This window comes from Taeniopygia guttata, chromosome 19 (genome assembly GCF_048771995.1).
Source record: "Taeniopygia guttata chromosome 19, bTaeGut7.mat, whole genome shotgun sequence".
In the NCBI taxonomy this organism is placed as follows: domain Eukaryota; kingdom Metazoa; phylum Chordata; class Aves; order Passeriformes; family Estrildidae; genus Taeniopygia; species Taeniopygia guttata.
Window position 1 is genome coordinate 8,192,363 of NC_133044.1, and position 27,148 is coordinate 8,219,510.

Consider the following 27,148-nt stretch of genomic DNA (forward strand, 5'->3'; position numbering starts at 1 on the left):
CTGCACTTGCTCCAGTAGCTCCACATCCTTCCCAGGCTGGGGTCTCCAGAGCTGGAAGCAGGTCTGCAGCTGAGGTCCCTCAAGAGCAGAATAGAGAGGGGGATCCCTCAGCCCGAGCTGACAGGGAGAAGGGAAGTACATGGCAGTGAGTTATGTGAAATTGTTCAATAGAATTGAAGGTGGGTATGGGTGGGAAGGGACCTTGGAGGTCCTTGGCCAGTCCCCTCCAGTAGGTCCAGTGCTCAGCCTTCCACCCAGCCTTGTGCTGAATGTCCATAAGGACAGACATCCCACAGCCTCTCTGCATCTGGTATTTGACCACCATCATGGATCCTTTTCTTCTTAATATCTAATTTGCATTTTGCTTGTCCCAGCTTGGTCAAGCACTGCTTGTCCTCTTCCTGTGCACCTCCAAGCTTCAGTAGGAAGCTGAATGTCACCTCCAAGGAGCAGCAGGACACCTGGCCCCAGCTTCTCTCCACCCTCCTGCACGGTGGTCTCAGACCACAGTAGGAGCTCCCTTGGCTTTCCTCTTTCCAGGTGAACAGTCCCAGCTCCCAGCCCATCCCTGTGTCCATGGCAGCCTGTTGGCTCCAGTACTCCTGGTCCCTGTCTGCCTACCCATCCTGGATGGCTGCGTGGAGTTACTCAGCCCAGGCTGTTTTATTTCTTTATTAAGAAATATTTATTAATTCCTTATTATTGTAATTATTAATTTCTTATTATAACAGTTTCTTATTTTTATTGTTTTCCTATTATTGCAAATTCTTTCAAGAAATTTTTTCATATTACATTTTTGTTATTATTTCTTTGTTTCTTATTATTACAAGGTTTTTTTTTAAGAATGGGGAAAAAAAATTAGTCGCTTAAATAAGAACTTAAACTGAAAATGTCCTATTCCTTCCACTGCATTTGTGCCCATTCTCCAGCAAATATCCTGGGGTGAAGGACTTCACAGATGTGTTCCTTCTCTCCTTTTCCCAATAGTGCTGAAGCTTGTAGCTCAGGGATGGGAATTTGTACAGCCTCCAGAGCAATAGGACCTTCCCCCAAAACATTCCCATCATCAGGATTTTCTAATTATGCCTGTGACTGGCAGCTGGCATCAGAACCATTGACATGAGTCAGTCAATATGCCTCAGCTCTATTCAACAAGGTTTTATTTAATAATGTCTTGATCTCATCAAAATCAAGAGGAGCGTTGGTGTGGCAGCAGGGAGAGCTGCAGTGGCAAACCACAGTTGGGTCCCAGCTCTCTGTGCCCCTGCTCCAGCCCTGCTGCTGTGCACAGGGGCTCTGGCAGTTCCTGAAGCACAGATTGGTGAGGGACACATCTGAAAATCCTGACTTCTTTCAGGACATGCTGGTTTCTGAGAGAGGAACCTGTATGTGATCACAGAGCCACAGGATGGTTTGGGTTTGAAGGGAATTTGGAAGGTTCCACCCCCTGCCATGGGCAGGGACACCTTCCACTGTCCCAGGTTACTCCAAGCCCCATCCAGCCTGACCTTGGGCTCTTCCTGGGATGGGACAGCCACAGCTGCTCTGGGCAAGCTGTGCCAGGGCCTCACCAACCTCATGGTTTGATATTTCCTCCCCATGTCTAACCTGACCTCATTCTTATTCAATTTAACAGCTGTGTTAGGGCCCCAGAGCTGGGAGCAGCTGGAGGTGTCAGGAATGTGGGGAGAGTCCAGCAAGGATCATGGGGTGGTGGTAGTGGTTCCAGTCTGGACTGTGGGAGTGCTCCCAGTCTGGGGGTGGAAGTGTTCCCTGTCTGGATGTGGGAGCACTCCTGGTCTGGGAATTGGGAGTGTTTTCAGTCAGGGGTTGGAAATCCTTCCAGTTAGGGGGTTGAAGTGTTCGCAGCTCTGTTCTCTACACTCTGCAGGGCAGCAGATTTCAGTGGTGTTTGCAGCACATCCATTTTTGCTCTTTCCTCTCTCCCCAGAAACGAAAGAGGAGCTGGAGGAGCTGATGTCTGACATAAAGAAGACGGCGAACAAAGTGCGCTCCAAGCTAAAGAGTGAGTGTTGGCCTGTGGTGGGGCTATCCTGGAGCACTCTTGTCCCAGGCTTGAAATACTGCCAGGGATGAGCATCACCTTCCCTCTCTGCTGTACCCTCCAGATTTGTGAATTTGCACCCCTGTGTCCTGTTCCCAGAATGGAATTGAGGGAATGGGGCCAGGAGCAGCTGGTGGGCCAGGGGGTGGACACTGGGCAAACCCCCAGCTTGGCCAAAGGTTCTCTTCAGGTCTGGGTGAGTGAACGAGTGCTGCTGTGGGATGTGGTGCAGGATGTGACCTTCAGTTTCCACTATTGGAAGAGTCAGTCAGTGTCTGAGGTGTGAGAACAAGGTGGCTGTCAACCCACTGATGGTCAGGGTTGTGCTGGAGCACTCAGACAACCCAGAATTCCAAGACTGGACCCCAGGGGACTGAGGGAGTCCGAGAGGATGGCAGCATCTTGAAACAGGAGGCAGCTCACCCCTGGCACCTCGTTTTGCCTGTGGTGGTCTTGGACATCAGTCTGGGATTTGGTTGGCATTGGTGCAGACACCTGGCTGTGTCTGAAGGGTAGGAGAGGAGCTGGTGCTTCCCCCAAGGTGGCAGTGTCCTCACTACTCCCAGGGTTTTGTGGAAGTCTCGCAGTCATGAGGTTTCAGATGTGCCTGGAGCCCTTCATTAGGTCTCCACTGGTGTGGCCATGTCCCATGTGTGGGCCAGGAGACCTGTTCCTCTGTTTTTCCCATGCTCCCTTTGTCCTCCTGACACATGATCTCAACTAGAGCCAGGAAGGAGAGCCAGGGGCCATCTTATCTATTCACAGTCCAAGGGATCCATTCCTATAGCCCTGGACACACTGTGATCCCTGGTGATAGGGTTTGGCCTTAAAAAAACAAAAATCCTTTTCCATAAGTGTTTTGTTCAGTGTTTTGTAAGGGCCTTTGAAAGCCTGAAGGATTGCAGGACAGGCTCCTGTTTCCTGCTTCCAGAAAAGCCTCTCTGGTATCATATTTACCTGGAGCAGCAGATGACTAGTCCTTGTGCTTTGTCCCAAATTGCCTCATGGCCAGCATGATCAATGACAGAAAACAGTCAGGACTGATCAAAAACAACATCTGCTGACAACAAACTGACTTCTTCAGGCCAGACATTACTCATGCAAGAGCTAATTCTAATTACTGGCTTCTTGGGAAAATGTGATTTTAGTCGTTATCAGAAATGCCCAGTGTTTGCCAATAGCATTCCATAGGAATGGGGAGTGCTCTGTGACGAGTGTGAAGGAAGGCCAGTCACTGATGAAATACACTGAGCCCTGCTGCAGGGTGAGCCCTGCTGCAGGAGGAACCTGCCCTGTGCTGGCTTGAGGGACCTGCTCCAGGATGGAAAGTGCTGGGCTCTGAGAGCTGTGGGACATCCGTGTTGGAAATGGGGTCTTCAGCCAGACTCTGGGGGTGCCACCAGCTCACATGGCTGGTTTATGTGGAGATGTGTCTCTGCACACTGGCCAGTCTGCTGATGGGAGCTTTCTTCCAAGTTTTATAAGCCCCTGCAATTAAGTCTTTGAATTAGTATGTCCTGAGCTGGCCTTGAGGAGCAGCTTTCAGAGAATCCTGGAATGATGGGATGGTTTGAGTTGGAAGAGGCCTTAAAGGTAATCTCATTTCACTCCCTGCCATGGGCAGGGACACCTCCCACTGCACCAGGTTGCTGCAAACCTTGTCTAACCTGGCCTTGGACACTTCCAGGAATGGGGCAGGACTGCATGGTCCTGCTCTGTGCCACCCCTGCTGCCCCAAGCTGGCAGAGCTCCTCCCTGCCACGGCTCACAGGCTTTGGGCAGTGAGGGCTTCATGTCAATTATCTTCCTAATTAAAGGGGCAGATCCCTGTGCTGCTCCTTGGTGCTCAGCACGGTGCAGGGCACTCATGCCAGCATGGTGGGTACTCCTGTGCCAGTCCAGCTGGAGGAACTGCTATTTTTAGGTTCCCTGGAGGAGTCTTGAGGTTTGGGATTTTGCAGAGACACTTCAGCTCTGGGTTTTCTCCTCCTGCCTCTCTGGTGGAAACAGCTCTCCAATTTGTTTGAACACTGGCAATCAGACCTAAGCAATCACATTGATTTTATGTGGAAATCCTGGCTCACCAGCCTGGGGGTGACAGTGCTGCCCTTTCAGCCCCAAATCCCAGCCAGTGGCCAGGCACCAGGTGCTTTGCAGTCATGCAACAGGGCTTTGCTGCCAGGTTGAATGGTGGAGCTAGGATTTGGGAAGTGCCCAATACCAGCTTCTCCTTGATCCAGTCTTTCCCAGTCCCTTTGCCAAGCAATCCCTTTCCTTTGGTTAACACTGGAAGAGGTGCTCTGGATGGTGGAGTCACCATTCCTGGAAGTGTTCAAAAAGTGAGTACACGTGGCATTTGGCAGTGTGCTTTAATGGGCTTGAAGTAATGGGTGGAAAATTGGATTTGATGATCTTGGAGGTCTTTTACAACCTTAATGATGCTGTTGTTGTTCTCCAAACAGCACAAACTAAAGTGTCCTTCTGCCCTGAGCAGGCATTGAGCAGAGCATCGAACAAGAGGAAGGACTGAACAGGTCATCGGCTGACCTGCGGATAAGGAAAACTCAGGTGAGCCCCTGCACCAGGAGGGGAGAGTGGGAAGTGGCAGCTGAGGGGTCCCAGAAGTGCTGGGAGAGGAGGCCTGTGCTTGGCTGTGGAGTGGATTTCTCTTTGTGGAGCTCTGTCCTCGTGCCCAGCCATGCAGAGCTGGTGTGTAGTTTTTGCTTTCTGGTGATGCTTTGGAAAGAGAGCCCCCGGTGGGATGCAGCCATTGCTCCAGCCTGGAGTCTGTCCTTGCATCACTGCAGAGCTGTGTCCTCTCTACTGGGGGATGTGGGTGAAGACAAAGCATCTCAGAGCCTTGTTCTGCACCCAAGAATGTGTTTTAGCAAACCATTAAAGGGATAAAGGCAGCAGGAGCAGCTGGTGCTGCTCTTTATCACCGGGGCTGGGATCCAGATGTAGCTCTGTGGCTCTCACAGGGGGTTATGCACACACAAAAAGCTCTGATATCTGCCTGCTCTGCAGTGTGCTGGGGGAGTTTTGGCTGCTGTAGTTTATCTCCTCCTCACTCAGGGAGCCTGTTCTCCCATCCACAGTTGGTGGCAGATCAGCATGGCAGCGATGGCAGTGGAGCAGCTCTGCAGATGCAGCTCCCAGCTGAACCCCAGCGCCCTCCAGCCCTGCTCCAGCAGGGAGATGCTGTCCCTAGGGCAGGCAGGAATTTTTGGGAATGTTGGAATTGTTGGGACATGGCAGAGCCAAACATGGTGCAGCATCAGGAGAGAAGCAGGTTCTGATGCAGAGCAGCTCTTCTGTTCCTTCCAGAAGGGATCCAGAGTGGACAGAGCTCTGTTGCAGCTGGGCAGTGTCAGGCTGTCAGCAGATCCCATCCAAGGAAAACCTTCCCTTCCTGTGGATTTCTCTCTCGGGGTTCTGAAGGTCAGGGTGACCCCAAGAGAGATCCAAAAAGAGTCTTTGCTTCCCTAGCCTGAACACAGACAAGTGAGGAGTCTTGCAATGCTTCCAATTGTGCTTTGTCAAGGTTGTTTATTTCTTCTCATCTATAATATTTTCTCTCTGACCTGCTGAGCTCTGGCTAGCAAGGAGGCCATAACATTCTGCGTGCCCTCTCAGGCAGTGTTTACCTTTTATATCAAAAGTTAGGTATACTGTGTTTACCAATTATTACTAATGCCTAATATTTATGCTGGACAGTGTGTCCCTACCTTAAGCCAGTAGAAAAGTGTCACCATCACAGCGAGACATGGAGGGCAAGAAGAAAGGAAAGAGGGCCAAGACACGCCCAGATTCCTCCATCTTGTACCCCCTTGAACCCCATTCCAAAGATCCCAAAATTCTATTTTTTCTACCCTGTGTTAGTTCAAATATCACACTACTCAAACCCGTGCATCTTGCAATTCCTCATGCAGAGCTGGCAGCTTTCCATGGGCTAAAATTGAAGCCACAGATGTTTTTGACTTCTTGCCAGGGTCTCTGAGACCCCTCTAGGGTCTGGAGACAGCCAGGGCAGCCAGAGGGATGTGCTGGACTCCAACACCTTCCCACTCTGGAGACACTTGTGTGCTGACAGCAGTGCTGAGAGCCCCCGAGGGGTTCTGCTCTGCCCTCTGTGCCAAGTCCCTCAGGAGCTGATCTCATCCCAGGTGCAGGTGCCAGTGGCAGTCAGTGGTGCTGGCTGTGCTGTGCCCTTGTTTCTCAGGACAAGGCTTTGCTTCAGCAGTGTCTGGGGAAACTCGAGGTGCCCACAAATGGGAGCTGCATAACCCAGAGCTGTGGGTTTGAGCAGGGTTTAGATTTGGTCTGTGTTAATTCAGTGGTTCAGATGTCATCCTGGTATGTGGGAGAGTGGGGCTCAGGGCTCTGCTCCACCACAGAGCCATGGAGGGGTTTGGGTTGGAAGGAACCTTCAAAGGTGATCCAGTCCCACCCCCTGCCAAGGGCAGGGACACCTCCTGCTAGACTAGGGTGCTCCATGCCCCATCCAGCCTGGACTTGGACACTTCCAGGGCTGGGCCAGCAACAGCTGCTCTGGGCAACCCGTGCCAGGGCCTCAGCACCTTTATGGGGAAGAATCTCTTCCCAATATCCCATCTAACCCTGTCCTCTGACAGTGGGAAGCCATTCCCTCTTGTGCTGTCACTCCAGGCCCTTGTCCAAAGTCCCTCTCCAGCTCTCCTGGAGCCCCTTTAGGCACTGGAATTGACTTTAAGGTCTCCCCAGAGCCTTCTCTTCTCCAGCCTGAAAAACCCAAACTCCCTCAGTCTGGGAGTTGTGAAGTTTTCTTGCAATCTGGGCATTTCTTAGCATTTCCCTGGGTGCAGGGGAGTACCTCTTGGCCATGGCACAGAGCCTGAGGTGGGCAGTGTGACACTGCTCCACTGTGGAGCTTTGGCTTCTGACCTGGCTGCTCCCTGACTCTGAGCTGCTGCAGGTGTTTGTCTCCCCAGTATCCAGAGGGATGGAGACAGACCATGGGCCCTGGTGCTGTGTTTGACCACTCTGAGGAAGATTTTTTCCCCCCTTAATATGGGAATTCCATGTCCCAGCTTTGTCCCTCATCTCTTTTCCTGCCCCTGTGCACTTCCAAGAGGAGTTTTGCTCCAGCTTCTCTCTTTGCTCCCTCTGGGTCACTGTAACCAAAGGATCTCTCTAAGCTGAGCAGACCTGCTGCTCTCAGCCTGTCCTTGCTTGTCCTGTGCCCCACCTGGGGTCACCCCCACCTTTGTCCTCCTGCAGTGACACTGACCAGTTCCAGTTGTGTGTTCCCACAGCCTGGCCTGCTCTCACCTCCCTTCCCACATTCTCTATGGGATTTGGGATCAGCCAGACTGGAAAGCTGATTTAGACATGCCTGGTACTTGAAGCTTGGTGTTTCTGTAGGTTTTTGTGCCTTCTCCAGTTTGTACGGACTTGCCATTAGCTAAACACTGAGTAAAAGAATGAATGAGGAGCTGATTCCCCCTTGTTAAGGAGTTGTAAACTAGGATTAGGATTATGGACTTATGTTCTGGCTTTGCTGTGGTCATCTCCAGCCAGAAGAGTCTCATCAGATCTGGACCTGCCTGCAGCAGACCAAGGTACAGGGGTCACAGTTCCCAAGGGCATCCCCAGTCCAGAAATGCAGCCAATGATGCAACTTCCCAAAGGTTCTCAGACAGTATTTGCCATGTTTCTAAGTATATATTATATATATAAATACAAATTTTGTGGTTTACCCCATGGGATAAACACTTCAAAAATACCTTCCTGTTAATCACATGAAGGGCAAGGACCCCAGTTTCAATATGTGCTTTCTGGGGGCTGTCAGAGCCCACTCTGAATACCCAGAGCTTTTATCAGCTCTTTGGAAATCCAGTTTGGGCTGCTTTGTCCATGTTTGGGGAGTGCAGAGGTGCTAGACCTGAGTGAAACAAATCCTTTTCCTAACTTGAGTTAATATTTTCTGTTTAATGAGTTCAGTCACAAGGTACATTTTGATAAGCTTTTTATTTGCTGTGAATTTTCAGGTAGATTTCTGTAATATCAGAAAGCCACTTAAAATGCTTTTTTCCAGCTGATTTTGCACACATCTCCATATTCCTTAAAAAATAAAATGCATATTGTGGGATGCTCATAGGAACATAAAATAACAATCTGAGAAAATAAACACTGAGTTAAGTAATTTCTTAAGCAAAAGAGGTGTAGCATGGCGAGCTAGTGAGCAGGAAGGGTGTCACTCAGCACCCAGGCTATTTTTGGCTCCAGATCAACATATGTTGATAGTTTTCAGCTGAATGAGAATTAAGTGGATTTTAGGAAAACCAATTTTGGAGCAGCAGAAGAGTGGCTGGGACGGCACGTCGCGTTGTTGCTGGATTTTGAGCTGAGCTGCTCGGGAGCTGCTGTGACCTTGCTCTGGGCCAGCACCTCTCGAGCAGAGGAGAGAGCTGGAGCTGCCAGGGGCGTTGGTGTGAGGTTTGTGGTGCAGGAGGGAGGAGATGAGCTGAGGCTCTCCATAAATACTGTGCTGTTGCTGGCTCAGAATAGCTGCAGAGCCCGTGGCAGCAGCCCTGGAGCTGGGGCTGTGCTGGCTGCTCCAGTGTAGGAACACCTGCACCAACACACCTGAGTGCTGCTGGTGCCAGGCATGTCTGACATTCCCTCACTGTGCAGACACTGTCCAGAGCTGGGAATGGAGCTGGAGAAGGGTCTGGAGCACAGGTTGGATGAGGAGCAGCTGGGGGAGCTCTGCCTGGAGAAAAGGGGGCTCAGGGGGGACTTTCTCACTCTCTACAACTCCCTGGCAGGAGGGGACAGCCAGGTGGGGGTCAGGCTCTGCTCCCAAGGACAAGGGACATGCAAGAGGAAACAGCCTCAGGTTGTGCCAGTGGGGGTTCAGGGTGGGCATGGTGATGAATTTCCCCACTGGAAGGGTGGTCAGACATTGGAAGGATGGAATCCCCATCCCTGGAGGTGCTGAAGGAACAACTGGAGGAGACACTCAGTGCCCTGGGCTGGGTGGCAAGGTGGGGATCGGTCACAGGTTGGACATGGGAATCTTGGAGGTCTTTTCCAAGCTAAATGATTCTGTGACTGTGCCTTTGAGCAGGGCTGGGTCCTGTTGCTCCCAGCACTGCAGCGTGATCCCCATGGGTCCATGCTGTGCTTGTGCAGGGTCTGGCACGTCCCAGCAGCACAGCAGTGCCAGGCAGGGCTCAGCCCAGGGCTCTGCCGGGGCTCTAGGCTTTCTAGGCACAAGCAGTGCAAGGAGGGTGCTGCCAGCCTCCCAGGGTACAAGCAGTGCAAGGAGGGTGCTGCCAGCCTCCCAGGGTATCTTCTCAGGGCTGGAAGCTGTGCTTAGGTAGGGCTGGATGAGGGATGTCTCAGGTCCACTTCCCTGGGGAGGTGTCACCTGCTGCCAGCTGCCTCCTTCGTGCTCTGTCACGCTCTCTGGAGCGGCTGTTGGGCTGGAAATGCTTTTGGGGTGGTTGGAGGTGCCAGGAGGTGCTTCCCTGCTGCAGGGGAGGCAGGGCTCTCCCCGTGAGGGAGCCCTCAGCTCTCTGTCCCCTTCTCTCCCCTCTCAGCACTCCACCCTGTCCCGCAAGTTCGTGGAGGTGATGTCGGAGTACAACGCCACGCAGACGGACTACCGGGAGCGCTGCAAGGGCAGGATCCAGAGGCAGCTGGAGATCAGTGAGTAACCCTGCCATGGGGACACGTCCTGCACTGCCTCCCAATGCATCACAGCTGCTCCACAGCCGGGCAGAGATCCTGGGAAAACCAGGATGCACAGGAGCCTCCTGTGGGAGATGGACGTGGGGTGGTGCCTTGAGTTTCAGTGGCAACGTGCATCCCAAAATGCTGCAGAGAGAGCACAGCCATCACAAGGAGAGGATTTCTTCTGTGTCTGCAGCTAATTTTTAATTCAAAGAAGCTCATGGGAATTCCTGATTCCTGTGTGTACTTGGCCTTCCTCAGGGCGCTCTTCTTCATGGATGAACTTAGCTAAACATGAGAACAGAGAAGGGAATTCTTGAGATGGGAGCACTCTCTTCTCCTGATGGTCTCCCTGGCACAGGAAGAGCAGGAAGGAGCCTCAGTGCTGCCTCAGGCACCTCTCTGGGCCCGGGACTGATGGCTCTTAGCAGCCATTGTGTTGTGGTCAGGGGTGGACCTCAGGTGAGACCTCTCCCAGGTGACACTGCTGTGGCACTGAGATCTCTTGAGTCATCACTTGGGAACAGTCCAGTCCTGCCTCTCTATAGAAACACTCTCCTTATGGTCCTTCTGGGCAGTCAGTGATACCTGGATAGTTTAGAGCAAAGGGGTTTTCAACCAGCAGAGGAACCATGTAATTAGGAGAATAATCAAGGGGGAAGCCAGGGCATGCAGAGATTAAAGGTGATTTCTGCAAATAATCTGACTTCCAGACGTGTTGTGGGGTTTGTGCTCAGGATGGAAGGCTCTGAATTTAGTCCTTTTTTTTTCCTAACAACCAAATGAATGTTTTTCTTTCCTCCAGCAACTCACTGTGAATAATGACAGGAGATCTGTGAGTCTCTGGTGTCCCTGGTCGTCCCTGGTGGGAATGTTCTTCATTAGTCTGGGAATCTGGGTGCTGTGGGGTGTGGGTATTTCTGTGGAGGGCTGGAAGGAGACACAGGTGTGCAAGCCTTCATCTTAGTTCAGATTGATCTTTCTGATGTCTAATACTCACAGGGCTGAGTGACACAAGGCTCAACAAGAGCTTGCCAGTTTGCTGTACAGCAGGATGTGTCACTGCTCCAGCTGCCTGACTCATCCCTCAGCCAGCATCACCCTGCAGTGACAGCTGGGGAGTGGCTTGTCATGTAAACAGGAGTTTAAGGTATCCCTGTGCCTCCCTCTGAGAGAGGAGGTTTGGAAGGACTCCTTGATTGGATGCAGAACTGAAAGAAACCTTCCTCTTGTTTTTTCTTACTGAATTTTGGGAGGGCTCTGCTGCTCTGCTTAAATCCTGAAGATCCATCCTTATTCTTGTGTCTGCTCTCTCCATCCTGCCAGGCTGTCAGTGCCTGGCAGAGCTGGGGGGGAGGGAAGGGGCTGCTCAGGAATCCCCATGGAGCAGTGTGTGGTGTAGGGGAGGTGTCCCAGTTCCTGAGAGCAAGGGACCCTCGTTCCCTTCAGGATGGGGGTGTGTGGAGGAGTGTGTGGATGAGTGCATTTCTCACTGCTGCAGAAGAGGTGCAGAGCTGGGCTGGGGCTGTGCTGGGGAGGGACACAGCCAGAGCTGCATTCCCCCATCAGGACAGGGGAGGATATTTCCTGGCAAAAAGACTCATCCAAAGGAACAGCTTATGGATCTTTCACCAGGAGTGCTGCCTGGGCAGGGGCTCTGCTTGGCCTGGGCTGTCCCAGCTGCTCCTGCACAGGCTCTTTGGGACAGAGCTCAGCTGGGATGTGGTGACTGCACAGATCTCCACAACATCCTCTTGTTTCCTGCTGAGATGGAAAGTGCTGGGAGCTCTGACAGCAAAGGCAGTAAATCACTCAGGTATTCAGAGTATGAGAGCAGGAACTCCTCAGTTGCTCAGGTGCTCTGAGCAGGCTCCCCAGCACCAGCAGGTTTCTCCATCCTCACCACATGTGGTTCTGCAGGTAGGTGATGTAGAGTCACTGCCCCGGGCTGTAGCCACCCCTGGGGCTCCCCACAGCCCTCTCAGGATCTGTTCCCTTCTCCCTGTGCAGGCACTGCTGTGTCTGTGTGTGCCAGAGGTTGTGCTGTGCAACCATCAGCATCACACTGCCACCAGGAGCAGCTCTGAGGGCAGGAAGTGTGCAGGGTTCTGTAGCTGAGTCCTTCTCATCCTGACACCAGCCTGGGCAGTGCCAGACCTGTCTGAGCAGGTGACAGCCAAGTGGGCCAGTCTCTCATACCTTGTTACCTCACAAGCAGGTGGACAGGACAGCATTACCCATCTCTCCATGAATTGTATGCATTTGTGTCTAATGAGAGCTCAAAAGCCAGCTCCAGGCAGAGGATCCCAGCCTTGGAAAGGTGCCTTGTCCTCAGTGTGAGCCCCAGCTGTGCCCTGCAGGTGCCTGCTGCTGGGAGGAGGGATGCTGCCAGCCCAGGGGATGCTGCCAGCCCGAGGAGCCCAGCTGAGCCCCGATCTGGCCATGGCACGTTGGACTCCTTCAGCCCTGAGCTGCCTTCCCTATTTATAAACCATCTGCAGGCAGAATTGGACAAACTGGCAGCCAGTGTCAGCTGGGCTGTGGCACTGAGCTGTGGCACCAGAAGCCCACACCCTGACAGGGTTGCTCTTGCCCCATCCCCTGGGGGCATTGGGGTGCTCAGTCTGCCCAGCTGGGCATTACAGGCCCAAGGACTGTGCCTGAAGTCTCCTCAGTGGCTTCACATCCACCTGTGCCAGAGTTTCCAGTGGCTCTGCAGTGACCTGGACATTGTCTCTTGCCCTTCTCTCCCTGCCAGCTTGGGGCTGAGTTTGCTTCTCCAGCTTCCTCTGTGTTTTGGGCTCGTCTTGTTGGCAGAGCTGCTTCTCCCCAAGAAACTTTAATTGTTAGAGATGCCAAATAAGAGGCAAATATACTCTGGGGCTCTCTGGGGAGGCCCAGGTTCAATACTCAGGATTCTCCAGTGTTTCACCAAATTTCGGGGCAGGAGTGTTCCCCCAGGCTCTTCTCCCTTGGTGCCACCTTGCAGTGGCTCCATCCTTTCACTCCCATTTTTGGCTGTGCCATGGCCCTGTGGGACAGTGAGCAGATCAGGCAGGTACCCAGGACACTCTGAGCTGATTTTACTGCTGTGGAGGAGCTACTGGCACACCAGGAGGCCAAACCATGAAGTTAGGAGGCAGTGGCCTTAATGGGAACTCCTGGAGGTTGGTTGTATGGTTTGGCAGGTGCTGGACTGGGTGTGGGGGGTGAGATGCAGCCTCCATGCCCCAAGCTTTGGCTCAGCTTTACAGCAAATTCTTCTGAGCAGCTGTGGCCCTTGGCCAGGCCAGCACTGCCTGCCCAGGTGTTAATCCATGCAGTGCCTTTGCTCTCATCTTCACCTCCATGCAGCTTTTGCCATCTCTGTGCTCTGCATTAGGGCAGCGAGGCAGCAGGAAGGGTACGATGAGAACGTGTATCCCACATCCCATCCCAGCCCATGAGGGATGTGGCATCTCCTGGGGCCCTTCAGGACTGCCTCCAGGGCTGGCATTTGGCAGAGCAAGCAGCAAGCAGCTCTCCATGGACAGCACCTGGCATGCTCTGGGGAGCCAGCAGCAAGAAAAGCTGGCATTTCGGGGTTGTGTGGGTCATCCTTGGTGGCAGTGATGTTCTGTCACTCTAAAACATGTCATGGTGTCTGGAAATGGGCTGTGGACCCTTCTTGGAGCTGGGGACCCTTCTCCTCTGAGGACCCTTCTCCTCTGAGGACCCTTCTTGGAGCGGGAGAAGGTGGGGAGCTTGACTGATCCTGAAATCCGTGAGTGCACAGGTGGCAAAGCTCAGGCCTCACGTGCCTCTGTGAACCCCCTCAGGTTGTTCTTGTGACTCAAAACTGCAGCTTCTCAGGGCTCTGGGGTCACTACCGGGTCGTAGTTGTCCAGACCAGCCTCACACAGAGCTCCAGCCTCTGCCCATGTGTCTGAGAGCTCTGCTCTGCCCCATTTCCCCCACTCTGAGGTGTCCTGGACTCATCCTGGAGGATGCTGTTGTCCTTTCAGTACCACTGGCTGCAGGCAGGGTCACAGGGGAGCATCTACAGGGGCAAAACCTGGGCAGTGCAGCTGAGCCCAGCATCCTCATGGCTTGGGCTGGCTGGGACAGGGTTTGTCCAGAACACACCTGCTTGTGGCTTCTTCCCCATCCCTCCTCCTTCACAGACCCCGTGGGTGCTGCTGCCTGCTGGTCCCTGAGGTCAGGGTCAGCTTGTCGGGACCCCAAGAGTGTAAAAGTTCTGTTTCCCAGCCCACCACAGCCAAAGGAGTCTGGAATGAGTCCGATTGCGTTTTCAAGGTTGTTTATTTCTCCTTATCTATAACATTCTTTCTCTGAGCTGCTGAGGTCCATCCTGAAAGGAAGCCATGGCAATCTGCCTCGAGCCTTGGGCAGCTCCCACATTATATACTCAAAACTACCTGTGCCATGTTGACAATTTCATGCCAATACCTACCATCTATGTTAGACTGTGGATCTACCTTAAACCAATAGAAAAGTGTCACCATCACAGCAAGACATGGAGGGCAAGAAGAAGAAAAAGAAGGCCAGGACATGCCCAAATCCCTCCATCTTTTTAGAACTATATTCTAAAATTCCCTTTTTTCACCCTGTGTTAATTCAAATATCACACTACTCAAACCCTTGTGGCTTGTAAGTCTTCATACAAAGCTGGCAATTTTTTCCACAGGCTAAAATCAAAGCCACAGGTGTTTTTGAATTCTTGCCAAGGTCTCTGAGATCCCTGCCAGGGTCTGGAGACAGCCAGGGCAGCCAGAGGGATGTCCTGGACTCTGACACTGCTCCCTGCTCTGCAGGAATGTTTGGTGTGTCCAGGAGGGACAGGTGGGTGTTCCTGTGTAAGCTCAGCCAAGCTGGCAGCTAAAATGAGGGCTGTGAGAGGGCAGCCCCTCAAACTGCCCTGTATGCTCTTGGGGCTGAAAGCTTTGCTCTGTTCCACCGGTGGGAGAATTACCCTGGAGCCAGCAGAGCCCAGTGGTGGGGACGGGGGGCTCTTGGCTGACCTGTGTTGTGTGGTTGCAGCTGGCAGGACCACCACCAGCGAGGAGCTGGAGGACATGCTGGAGAGCGGCAACCCAGCCATCTTCTCCTCTGGGGTAAGCACTGCCCCAGGCCAGGGGATGGGCTGCTGGGCTGCTGCCACAGTGGCCTCGGTGCAAGAAATGAGCACAGCCCGTGTAGGAGGGGGCCTGGGGGCTCAGGGCTGGCCTGAGGACCTGCTGGAGCACTCTGGATCCCAGCACCCTGCTGCAGACTGCCTTGGGGTGGTTGGAGGGGCTCTGTAGCTCCTGCTCGTCCCTCTCTTGGTGCCCCCTGTCCCAGCATGGGAGCTGGGGCTGAGCATGGTGCTCAGTGGCCTTATTGTCTCTGCAGATCATCATGGATTCCAACATCACCAAGCAGGCGCTGAACGAGATCGAGACGCGGCACAGTGAGATCATCAAACTGGAGAACAGCATCCGAGAGCTGCATGACATGTTCATGGACATGGCCATGCTGGTGGAGAGCCAGGTGGGGAAAAGGTGCAGCCCAGGGGCTCACCTGGAGGGTGATGGGGCTCCCTGTGGTGGGTGGGGAGGCTGGAGAGCAGTGCTCCCCTGCCTGGGTGGGTGCTGAGAGGGGAAAAAACACATCTAGGACCAGCATGGCTCCCAGTGGGGCTGAGCTGGGTCCCCAGGGTGGCTGTGGCACCTGAGAGCTGGGGTGCTGTGTGTGTAGGGTGGGAGGCTCAGTGAGGGACTCAGAAGGAGGGCAGTGGGTGGCTGCCATGCAGGGGGAGATTTCTTCATCTTCCCTGGAGCACCGGGCCCAGGTGGGTGAGCTCAGGGTGGCCCCTGGGCTGTGCTGCCAGCCTGGCACCAGTCCCTTCAGCCAGGCACGTGCTGCTGTGTCTTTGCTCACCCCCCTTCTTGCCTGCCATGCTGCCATGGCCCGAGGAGACGTCGGTGGCAGGTAAAGGCCCACGGGCCGAGCCCCGTGGTGCTGCATGCTCTGCTCTGCATGGCTGCTCCTGCATGGCTGCTGCTCGTGTGCTGCTGGGATGGCCAGTGGCAGGATGGCCAAGGTCACCAGGGCACCGTGGTGTTGGTGGCCTGTCCTGTCTGCAGTGGGGGACATATGTGGGGAATTCATAATTCCACGCCCCGCTCCAAGGGCTGGACAGTGCCAGCGTCCTTGTCCTGTGGGTGAAAAGCTTGGAGCTGCTGGCACTGGGAGTAGAAGGGCACCAGCAGGCAGCAGGGCTGGCAGCTCTGCTCTGCCCTGGCATGGCACAGGTAGGAAGAAGCAGCAGCAGTTTTACACAAGACAGGGAGCAGTTGGTGGGGCTCAGTGCTCAGAACCCCTGAGCCCCGGGGTTTGTCCTCCTTGTGCTCTCCAGCATTAGGTTGAGAAATGGGCATTGCAGAGTTGCTGGCTATGAGCCCATGGCTCTGTGCCCTCAATTCCCTCCGTGCCATGCAGGAGGACACGGGGCTTCAAACCTCCTTCTCCTGCCAGCGCTGTCCAGCTGCTGCAGACTTGGTCAGGATGGGGCCAAAGGAGGTGAACAAGGCTGGAGGAGCTCGCCCCCACCCATGTCCCCACACCCAGAGGAGCCCCCACTCCCAGCCTACCCCTGCAGCAGGGGCAGAATGGGGCAGGGGTCTCTGTAGGGCTCTTCAGTGCTGGCTGGCCTCGCTCCGGGCCCTCCTGCCTTCGGTGGGCGCTTGTGCGGATGGGAGTGGTGGGCCCTGGTCCCTGCACGTGCATGGTTTCCTGGGCATCCCCCCTGGTGCTGCTGGCGCTGGCCTTGCTCCTGTTTCAGCAGCATGGGGGGTGGTGCTGGTGTAGATCCCGTGGTGGGTTTGATGTCACCTGAGATATTGGACAGCTCAGCACCAGGACTGGGCTGGGAGCTCCCTTGGCCCTCACCCTTGCTTGTCTCCGTGCTGGGATGTGCACAGAGATGCTCTGGGACGGGGCGGGCAGCCCAGGGAACACCCAGAGGCACAGGCAGCTCTGATGGTGCTTCTCTCTGTGCAGGGCTGCTGGCCAGGGCAGCATCCCCCGCAGCCAGGGAGCAGCAGAGCAGGAAGGAGCTGACGCCTGCGTGCGCGGGGGCGCGCGGGCTGTGTCCTCCTCCTGCAGGGAGAAATGATTGACCGCATCGAGTACAACGTGGAGCACTCGGTGGACTACGTGGAGAGGGCTGTGTCCGACACCAAAAAAGCGGTGAAGTACCAGAGCAAAGCCAGGCGGGTGAGTCACGGCTCTGCCCGGGCCCCACTGCCCCTGCCTGCACTGCTGACACCTCCATCCCAGCACAGCACCTGGCTGGCACCTCGCCTGCCCCAGGCAGCCTGCACAGGTGCCCAGGGACCACAGTGCCCACACCACTGGGAGCAGCCCAGCTCCTGAGGGTTGCACAGCTGAGGCAGAGCTCCCAGCACAGACTGTGTGGAAGATGACAGTGAGCCATAGGGCAGGGGTGCTGCTTGGGGGGAGGAAAAGGGATGAGGTGGACCCCTGGACTAGGCACGCTGTGAGAGCCACATTCCTTGCAAAAACAAAATAAGGAAAGGTCATGGTTCAGCTCAGACTCTGAGCACAGTGCCAGCTGTCTGTCCTGCTCCCTGAAGGCCACCAGCTCAGCTCTGCCAAGCCAGGGCAGGAGCAGGAGTGTCCCTCCCTGCCCAGGACTGCCAAACCCTTCAGGCTCCCAGGGTGTTGCTCAGAGCCCACCACGGGCAAAGGGGAGCGGGACAGAGTGCCATTCTGAACTCCTGGGTCCATCCTGCCCCAACACTCACCACCCCCTCTCCCCTCTCTCCCTACCGCTGCTGGGATACCTGAGCAGAAGAAGATCATGATCATAATCTGCTGTGTGATCCTGGGCATCGTCATCGCCTCCACCTTCGGCGGCATTTTCGGCTAGCCTCACCCCCCGGGACTGTTTGTGTGCGATGGATGGAGCCGCGCGTGCCATGGGGCTGCAGCCACACCGGAGCAACCCACGCAGCCCCGGAGCCTCCCAGCAGCATTTCAGTTTCTAATGCATGGTTGTTTGTGACGCTGTGTGTGCGGTGCGGTGCGTCTGTGTGGAGGGAGCTCCAGCCCCGGGGCGCAGGCGGGGGGCCGGCGATGGTGATGGGTGCAAGGGGGACCCCGGGGGGGACCCCGAGCTCTCATCACTGCTCCAGGCTGGGTGGCTGCCTGGGACTGGGTGGGGGGTGGAAGTGCCCGTGGGCGCTGCTGCTCGCGGTGTGATGGGCAGTCTGTGTGGCAGGAGGAGGGAGGGATGATGGGTGTTGCGGTCCTTGGGAGTGTGGTGCCCAGTCAACCTCCCCAGCTTGCCCATCACCTCCAGCTCTCATGTCTGTCAGCCGCATCTGTGCTTGCAAACACCTTCCCTTGGGCTGCTTCTCTCCGGGGCCCTTCCCCAGGGGTGCGCCCTGCCCGGCCCTGCCTGGCCAGTGACTCTGCCTGGCTCTGGGGCTCCATCCCTGCCGCTCCTCCCGTGGCAGGGCTGTCCCCTCCCCACATGAGCCCTCACCCCAGTAGGGTGCCAAAGGCTGGAGGTGCAGGTGGTGGGTGCCTGATGGAGCAGTGTGGAATAAGGAGCTGCTGCTTGGGGCTATCACAGTTCCCTGGGGACAGGAATAGGGCATGTGAGGGCCAGTGCTGCTCCTGGATGCTGGCCTGGCAGGGCAGGATGGCACTAAGGCCAGTGAGTTTCACTGGCTGCTCATCCTGCAGCACAGCCTCATGGCAGTGCTCTCAGCCCTGGCACACGGTGCTCCTGGCTCTTCTTGCCCACGGGCCTGGACTCTGCCTGCCGGGCTTTGGGGCTGTTGCTGATGTCCACCAGCCCCTGGCAGCACTCACCTGCAAGCAGGGCTGCTCCAGCCTTGCTTTTTCATACCCATGGCCGGGGGTTAGAAGCAGTTGGGCTTTCTCCTGTTGTGGTCCCAGGAGCAGCCCTTGCTGCATCCAGCCCCCTGCAAGTGAGGAGTAGCAGCCTTCCTCCTCCTGTACCCAGTCAGGTTCTGAGCAGGCCAGTGCCTGCCTGCCTGCCTGCCACCTCCTGGCACCCTGCTGCTGCTGGCACCGTGTCCTTCTGCCCAGCCATCCAGTGAGGCACCTGCTCTCAGTGGGGTGCTGTGGGACAACCTGGGTGTCCTGTGCCCTCTGCTGTGCCCGTGACACAGATGCAGCTGCTGTGGGGGTCTCACAAACAGCTCAGGGGGGTGCAGTACTGCCATCGCCCGTTTCCCTTAGGCTAGGGACAGAGCTCTGCCCTCACCTTCCTCTGGAGACCCCAGGGCTCTGGCTGGCCTGTGCACATGCCAAAGCACCACAGAGGAGTCCCAAGGCAGGCTAGGCTCTCTGCCACTCTGGGACAGGGGCTGGCTGTCAGGTGCTGGTAGCAGGAAAGGGACACTTGCTGGCAGCCAGTATTCCAGCCTCAGGCAGCGTCACCTCCCACCAGCACCAGGGCAGGGCAGCTCCACAAGCTGGCAGGGTGCTGTGGCTCGGGCACTGGCTGTGCGTGGTGCCCCTGGGTGCAGGGGAAAGGCAGTGGCTGCCCCACAGAGTGCTGCCTGCCCCAGGGCCAGCCCTGCCCAGCAGCAGCCCTGACACAGCTTCTCTGCCATGTCACCCGGTGTCCCCCCAGCCAGCCCCCTGCTGCATGCAGCTGCCCTTGGGAAGTGGCTCCAGCCTGGTTCCCCACACTGCCCACTCCAAGCCCCTCGGGGTGCAGCCATGGGAACATCCCAGACCAGAGCCCCCTTCCCTCACAGTCCCACAGCACCGATGTGAGCTCCAGCACTGCAGCCTGTGTGCACTGAAGGGCTTGGGGCACCCGGACCATGCAGGCAGGGCTGAGGCAGGCAAGGGCAGGGTCTCTGCTCCAGGGGAACATGTCTGGCTGCAGGAAGAGGCAGTGGCCATGCTTCTGTCCCTCAGCAGCTCCCTGCCACTGCCGCCAATGCTTACTCTGCCAGGCAAGAGCCCCAGGGCCCCTCCAGGAAGCAATAACACTGGGCAGGCAGGAAAACCCTCCTCCCAGGCTGCTGCCCCGCAGCCATGCTCCTGCCCTGCAGCCATGCCAACTGCTAGCACAAGGTAACTTTTTTTTCTTCCAGGCAGCGGCTTTAGTGGCACAAGCTCACCTGACATCTTGGCTGTGGCACCCCTGTCAAGGCACAAGGCCAGGAACTGCCCCGGGGGGGAATTTCTTGGCCCTTGCTCCTTGTTGGCACCACCACTGCCAGCAGCCCCCACAGCAGCAGGAGTCAGATGGGGCCAGTCAGGGCCGCTGGCACCTTGCTGGGATCCTGTGGGCAGCAGCAGTGCTGGGCTCCAAAGCAAGGGAGATGAGGAGCAGGCTGCCACTGCTGCCCCACAGGCAGGCTCACACTGTCCTCGCTGTGAGGGGAGGGTGTTTTGGTGCAATAATTACCCCTGCACTACGGGAAGCCCCATTGAGTTCCTTTTCACCTACCTGTCGTTGCATGTACAGACCAAATCACCAAGTGTGGTTGTGCTTTGGGAAGATGTTTCACCTTTTCTTTCCAGCCCCCAACCTGCACCTGCTTGTCCTTTGGGTTCCACCACCTCTGTTCCAAGTGCCACCCGCCCTCCCCACGCCGGGAGCGTGTTGATGCAGTATTCCATGAGCAGTGTGGGGCACGCACAGCTTGCACTCGAACTGGGGATTGGGTTTTTTTTTTTGTAATTAATGTACTTGAAGGCTTTCCGAGCCCCCTGTGGAGTTCTACTGTTGCTGTACTGTGAGCTAAGTGTCCTTGTTTTCTATGTGGATCTTGACCCTGGCTTGCTCTGTCTCACTGGGCTGGATGACACTGTATGTTGCCTCTCTTCTCCTTCCCTCTTTTCCTTCCTGCTAGCATTCCTTTCTCCTCCCAAGGCTTTGGGTGCAAAACAGCTTCCCATTTTGTGGAATTTTTATGTAGAATAAACATTTGTAACTGTAAAGCTCTGGGTGGCACCTCTCCTTGTTCCAGGGGAAGGGAAGAAGTGATGGGGGGGTCCAATCAGCCCCAGCATTTTGGAAGCACTAAAGCAAACAGGGTGGGCTTGGTGCCAAGCCCAACAGCAGCAAATGGCTACTGGAGTAACACTTGTGCCAGCAGCAACTTTGTCCTCATGGATCTAGTGTGGATCCTCTGCAGGCAGAGGGGAAGCTGGCAGGGAACGAGGTACCATATTCCCAGCTCAGTACTCCCAGCACCAAGGGCAGGACGCAGGACACCAGCAAACACTTCCAACTCTTTGACTCTTTAGTGAGGAACTGGATATCACCTCCTGGCTTACCTGGAGCTCAGCTGGCTCACTGCACTCGGGAAGGTAAGTGATGGCACTGTAGAGCACTGCCCAGCAGCAGTGCCAGAGCACTGCCTGCACCTTCACCAGGGAAACAGGCCTGGCAGCTTTGCTGTTTGGCAGTACCTGAGCCAGTCTGTACCTTGAAGAGCCACAATGAGCAGTCCCAGCAAGTCCCCAGGTGTGGGGTGCCATCTGTGCCATCCACAGGAGGCTCTCTGGAGGCACCCACATGTCACCTTCCACGCCAGCAGTGTGCAGAGCAGTTCAGAAGCGAGGCCGGCGCTTCCGGCCCGTGTATTTGGTGTCTGCTCGCACCTCCCTGTGGGAAAAGCAGGAACAGCTCAGCACACCTGCAGGTCACTGCAGGAGGGGAAGGAGCAGGTTTGTGGCAGGAGTTTGGCTGGACAGGTGACAGCAGGCCAGCCCAGCCTCTGAGGCAGGACTCAGCTGGACTCACTTGCCCTGGCGGCGTCTACGCTCCTTCTTCTCCAGGATCCAGTCCCGGCTTTTCTTCACAGACTTGCCCTTGACATTTCTGAACCGTGTCCTGTGGGGAAAGTGGACAGCAGCTGGAGAGAAACCGAGGTGTGGGGGCACATTTCTCTGCCCCAGAGGACTGTCACCCAGAACTGGGCCACAGAAGTAGTGAGTTTCCCTCCCACCACCCTGGGCAGGTGGCCAAACTCCAGACACACTGGAGGAGGAAGATGATTCCAGCCCTGGCTTGGAGCTGAGGGATCCTGACCTATGAACTCCAGCAGTCCAGCACACCCCCAGGCCATACCCCTAGTCACACCAGCAGCATGCTGCTCTCTGGGATCTCAGGGCATTACAGGCTCGTGCACAACCACCTTCCCCTTGCCTGCTCTGCTCCAAACAAGGCAGACAAAGTCAGGCTTCCTACAACATTCCCAGCTCTGCTACTGCCCTCCGAGACCAGATACACCTTAGACTAAGTGAGCAGATAACAGCAATGTAAGAGGCAGGAAAACATGGCAGCCACAAGCTCCTGGCAGCCACGACAACTTTCCTCTGGTTTTTGTTTTGTCTCTCCCAATGGCTGCAAGAGGGGCTCCTCCCTGCACCACTGCTGTGGGAAGAGACCTGGCCAGCAGCAGAAACCCCCAGGCCACATCTAAGACCTGGACAGGAGAAAAAAGGGAATGCCAGGACTCAGGCACTGCAGCCTGCCTCCATGGCTCCATCATGAGCCCTGTAAACATTCCCTCTCCCACACCACTGCCAGCTGGAGAGCGCACTGCTGGGCAGAAAGCACATCTGACTGACTGCTCAGCCACAGCTCTGGGGAAAGCACCTGCAGCCACATGGAAGGGGGAATTAACTAGTTCTATGAGTCCTCCCTGGCCTTCCCCTCCCATTGCTTCTCACACAGCAGCAGTGTGATCCCCAGTAAAGCTCAGCCCCCAAAGGCTGCCACTCCTTGTGGGGGAGGACCTGCAGCCTCACCCCCACACGATACCTCTCATTGGTGAACTTTGCCTGGTGCAGCTCTTCACTGGCACACTCGGTACCAAGGCCCTGGAAAGCAAAATTGGGAAGTTGTGTCCTCCTCTGGACCAGGCACAGCCCATCAAAACTAAGGGGAATGGAGGGATCTGCAAGGGGAAGGAGCAGAGCAGGAACAAACTGGTCTTCCAGAAATCATGGCAAAAAAAGGCAGATGTCAGAAGAACAGCTTTAAAGAGGGAAGGGTTAGATTGCATATGGGAAGAAATTCTTCCCTACGAGGGTGGTGAGGCTCTGGCTCAGGTTGCCCAGAGCAGCTGTGGCTGCCCCATCCCTGGCAGTGCCCAAGGCCAGGCTGGATGGGGCTTGGAGCAACCTGGGATAGTGGAAGGTGTCCCTGCCATGGCAGGGGTGGAACAGGATGAGCTGTAAGGTTCCCTCCAACCCAACCCAGTCTGTGATTATATGAGAGCAGGGCTTGGTGACTGGCAGAAAATGCATAAATGAAGTCACATCTGCACTCACAGAGCTGTTTGGCTCCCACACTGCCCACAGCTCCTCCACATCATCCAGGACAGCAGATCTGCTGCCTCATGGAGACCCTCACCTTTGGTAATGTGCCAGATGTCCCAACGAAGAGACAGAGGAAGAACCTGAAAGAACAAGAATAAGGAACATAAACGTGGGATTCAGCATGTGAGTCTCAGTCCCCAGGCAAGACTGAGATGGTTTATAACAGAGTCAGAGCTAAGCTTTAACCTCTGTCCAGAACTGTATAATGGGAGAGAGAACAGCTCAGGGGAAGGAAAAAAAAAAAAAATCACTGCTAAACCCAGGCTTTGCCCCAAACACACACAGATATCCAGGACTCACTTCTTGGCTTTGGCACTGTTGGGGTAATCCACCACCATTCCCCCTGTAAATCCAGCTCTCATGGCTTGGGCTGTGATGAGCTCCAGCTGGGAAAAAGAGCAGGTGCAAAGTTAATTACCAACCCTCCCCCAGGAAAGCCCAAGAGACCTCTGGAAGCACCACACCTGACTGGGCATTCCCAAGAGGGACTGCTCTTCCTCCTGGTTCTGCAGTCCCATCCAGACACCAATTCCCTGACTTTGTTGGTTCTCCCTGCTCCTCGGTCTAGCCTAGGTTAGCTGGCACAGCAGATTCTCTAGGAGAGAGATACTGGGCTGGATTTTCCAGGCCTGAGTTAAGCCACTCTTCAAACCCACACTCGCATCGTGTCCCACCACTTTAAGGCTCAGCCAAGACAATCTCTGAAACAACAGAACCTCTACAAGGTTTCCTCCTTACAGGTTATTTTTCTGGGCTCCTGAAGGGCTTTAGAAGTGGCAGGCAGGACAGGGACACTGCCTTGATGTGGAAAAACACGATGCATTCAGAGCCCCAAAAGATTTCTCTGCCTGTACCCCCTCCCAGCTCACTGATGGGCTGTACCTGCTCAGAGTTCTCGGGGTACAGCTGCAGCACAGCTCGGGATCCTCGGGCCTGCAGGAAACAGAGCTGATCACACACCTGTCCCAGTGCAGGTCACCCCTCTGGCTCACCCCCTGCCCGCCCCAGACACAAACTCCCTCCTCCCCAAAACCTCCAGGACAAGGCTCCCAGGAGAGCTGCCCAGCCCACAGAGCCAGTGAGGTATGGGGGAACACCAGGTATCCCAGAATCATGAACTGTTAGGTTGGGAAAAGACCACCAAGACTACCAAATCCAACCTTGATGAAAAGAGCACCAGGCAGAGGCTGCTCCTGCCAGTCCTGCTTCAGAGCAGCAGTTACTGAAAACAACCTGACTTGAAGTACCTTGCTAAAAAGCAAAGACATAAGAGCAGCAGAGACTTGGCAGGCGGAGGGTGGCACTTACCAGGGCAGTGTAAAGAGTGGAGAAGAATCTGTAGAGGCGTTTGGGAGGGCTGTGTGACTTCTTGTCAGCATTACAGAGCCACTGCACTGCAGAAATACTGAAAGGAAAATAAGACCCTCAGGACAGAACCATTGGTTCCTTCACAGAGCTTGCCGCCTCCATTTGAGCTGAATTCCTGCACTAGGCATGTGCTGGGCCTCAGGGAAATGAAAAAATTTCCTCTGTGTTGCTCTGCCCTCTGTTTCACAGCTACACAAACCCCCCTGGAGGCTCACTATGCCAAAACTTAACAAGGTGCATAACTTAAAGGACAAAAGCACCACCAAGCATCCCCTTTAGTCCAAGTGCTCAAATCCTAAAATGACAGATGCTTTGAGTTGAAAGAGACCTTATATCTCAGCTTGTTCCAGCTCTTGCTGTGGGCAGGAACACCTCCCACAGGACCAGGTTTCTCTAAGCCCTGTCCAACCTGGCCTTGGACAATTCCAGAGATGGGGCAGGCACAGCTGCTCTGGGCAACCTGTGCCAGGGCCTCAGCACCCTCACAGGGAAGAATTTCTTCTCTGTATCTCACCTGAATTTCCCCCCTTTCAGCTTGAACCCCTTACTCCTGGTGCAATCATTACAGTTCCTGAGAAATGCTGGAGGGTTCAGCTGTGTCCCTTGCCTGGCCAAGCAGGTTTGCCCAGGGAGCAATCTAAAACAGAGCTTTTGGCTCAGCAATGGACAGCCCTTGCTTCTTCCCAGCTGTTCTCTAAGCAGCTAAGTTTCCCTGTCCCCTTCATCCCAAAGCCAAGCATCAAACCTTGATCCAGAAACGGACTTTTCTAAGCTGTGCCACTTAACACTTTGTTCTCCTCCTTGGAGCAAGTCTCAGCCATCCTGACAATATCCCCAGTTTTACTTTCTTTCCTTCAACAAAACTCCCAGCTCACCAGCACAAAAGGATGAGCATCACCTGGGAAACAGCTGTCACAAGCTGCTTCTAACATGCAGAATTTTGGAGGTTTGTCCTGGAGTGATGGAGCCAAGCTGCACAGAGCAAAGAGAGTGGCTGACAAGGCCAGTGCCTCTCACCTGTGACTGACCAGGTGGGCATCAGGGGTGCCAGGAGAGCTCAGCTGCACAGACTCACCTGATACAGCCATCAAACATGCCAGGCCTGAAGGGAATGCCATGACCCACATCTGCCAGGAGAAGGTCTCCTTCCACCTCCCTCTCCACGGCCACATCTGCACAGAACACACACAGCTCGGGCAATCAGCTGCCACCCTTGGGGCCTCGGAGGGTTTCTCAGGGGAGGTTGTGCTCACCCAGCATGGCAGGGCTGATGTCCATGCCGATCCAGTAGTGACCCTCCTCGGAGATGTAATCCCCACTCAGCCCTGAGCCGCAGCTGGAGGGAGGAAGGGGAAACGCCGGGCTCAGGGGACTGCTCTGAGGCTGTGCTGGCCACACAACCCCGGCGTCACAGCAGCCCGTCCCTCTTCTGCACCCACAGAAGACCGTGCTGCCGTGGCACCGGGCCACCCAGCCCCCGTGTGCCACGGAAGGGGCAGAGCCGCGCTCACCCCACGTCCAGGAGGAGGCACGGGCGGTCCTCGGGCAGCCCCAGCAGCTCCACAGCGCGCTCCGACATCTGGGACTGGATCTCCACCACGCGGGAGCTGAGGCACGGCACGGCGTGGGCGAGGGGCGACAACCCCCGCACCGCCTCCCGGCGGGACCGGAGCATCCCTCACCTCCCGGCGGGACCGGGGCATCCCTCGCCCCCCGGCAGCACCCGACCCCCGCTGCTCCCGGCCGGGCCGGCCCCCCAGGCCTCCCGACAAGCGCCCCACCGCTCCCGGCAGGATCCAGCGCCACCCCCAGCCCCGGTAGATCCCGTCCATGCCCGCCCCACCACCGGCAGCTGTCCCCGCCGTACTTCTGCGTGTACTTGCGGGCCTCGGCCTCATCGTAGAACTGCAACGAGAGAGAGCGGGACCGCGGTGAGGCCCGGCCCGCGGCGGGGCCCGGTTCCACCGGCGGGGCCCGGTTCCTCCTACCTCAGGGGAGCCCGGTTCCCCAACCGGAGCCCGGTTCTCCCCCGGCGGAGCCCGTATCCCCCAGCGGAGCCCGGTTCCCCCGGCGGACCCCGGTTCCTCCTATCTCAGCGGAGCCCGCTCCCCTAGCGGAGCCCGGTTCCACCGGCGGGGCCCGGTTCCACCGGCGGGGCCCGGTTCCCCCTACCTCAGGGGAGCCCGGTTCCCCAACCGGAGCCCGCTTCTCCCCCGGCGGACCCCGGTTCCTTCTATCCCAGCGGAGCCCGTATCCCCCAGCGGAGCCCGCTCCCTCCGGCGGAGCCCGTTCCCTTAACGGAGCCCGGTTCCACCGGCGGGGCCCGGTTCCTCCTATCCCAGCGGAGCCCGCTCCCTCCGGCGGAGCCCGTTCCCCAACCGGAGCCCGGTTCCCCTAGCGGAGCCCGTTCCCCTAGCGGAGCCCGGTTCCCCCGGCGGAGCCGCTCCCGTCCGCCGCCGCTCACCAGCTCGGGCGGCCCGCGGTGCTCGGGCCGGCGGCCGCTGCCCGCCATGCTGCGCGCGCGTGCCGTACCGGGCCGGTCGGTGCACACGTCACTGCCGCGTGCCGTACCGGGCCGGTGGGTGCACACGTCACTGCCCCGCGCCG

General features: G+C 56.1%; 2 protein-coding genes and 1 non-coding gene across 6 annotated transcripts in view; 1 reads left to right on the top strand and 2 right to left on the bottom strand.

The window, feature by feature from the left end:
* The window catches only part of STX1A (syntaxin 1A), a 73,882-nt gene extending 53,100 nt beyond the window's left edge, over window positions 1–20,782 (top strand). Inside the window, exons 4-10 of one of the 3 annotated variants that reach the window (XR_012058661.1) lie at window positions 1,952–2,026; window positions 4,560–4,633; window positions 9,652–9,760; window positions 14,825–14,898; window positions 15,176–15,754; window positions 16,826–17,041; window positions 17,640–20,782. Coding sequence is in view for 1 of the 3 variants with exons in the window: in XM_030288206.4 (XP_030144066.1) it covers window positions 1,952–2,026; window positions 4,560–4,633; window positions 9,652–9,760; window positions 14,825–14,898; window positions 15,176–15,313; window positions 16,931–17,041; window positions 17,640–17,717 (659 nt within the window). In the remaining 2 variants the exon portion in view is untranslated. The remainder of the gene's footprint in view (window positions 1–1,951; window positions 2,027–4,559; window positions 4,634–9,651; window positions 9,761–14,824; window positions 14,899–15,175; window positions 15,755–16,825; window positions 17,042–17,639) is intronic. The other 2 variants (XR_005982234.2, XM_030288206.4) reach the window with 2 other exon arrangements.
* A 287-nt stretch (window positions 20,783–21,069) lies between these two features.
* Window positions 21,070–27,141, bottom strand: BUD23 (BUD23 rRNA methyltransferase and ribosome maturation factor). 2 transcript variants are annotated; one of them, XM_030288250.4, is made up of 12 exons: window positions 27,006–27,141; window positions 26,409–26,446; window positions 26,053–26,148; window positions 25,795–25,877; window positions 25,617–25,713; window positions 24,482–24,578; window positions 24,056–24,106; window positions 23,474–23,559; window positions 23,208–23,253; window positions 22,614–22,672; window positions 21,591–21,680; window positions 21,070–21,452 (listed from the first exon to the last, which is right to left on the bottom strand). In XM_030288250.4, exons 1-12 carry the CDS (start codon window positions 27,051–27,053, stop codon window positions 21,398–21,400), a joined length of 846 nt encoding a protein of 281 aa, XP_030144110.3. In that variant the 5' UTR covers window positions 27,054–27,141; the 3' UTR covers window positions 21,070–21,397. The 2 variants fall into 2 exon arrangements, with proteins under 2 accessions (XP_030144110.3, XP_072793297.1); XM_072937196.1 differs by lacking the exon at window positions 26,053–26,148.
* Window positions 22,105–22,237, bottom strand: LOC115497842 (small Cajal body-specific RNA 20). Its single transcript, XR_003963419.4, has one exon.
* Window positions 27,142–27,148: the final 7 nt, after the last annotated feature.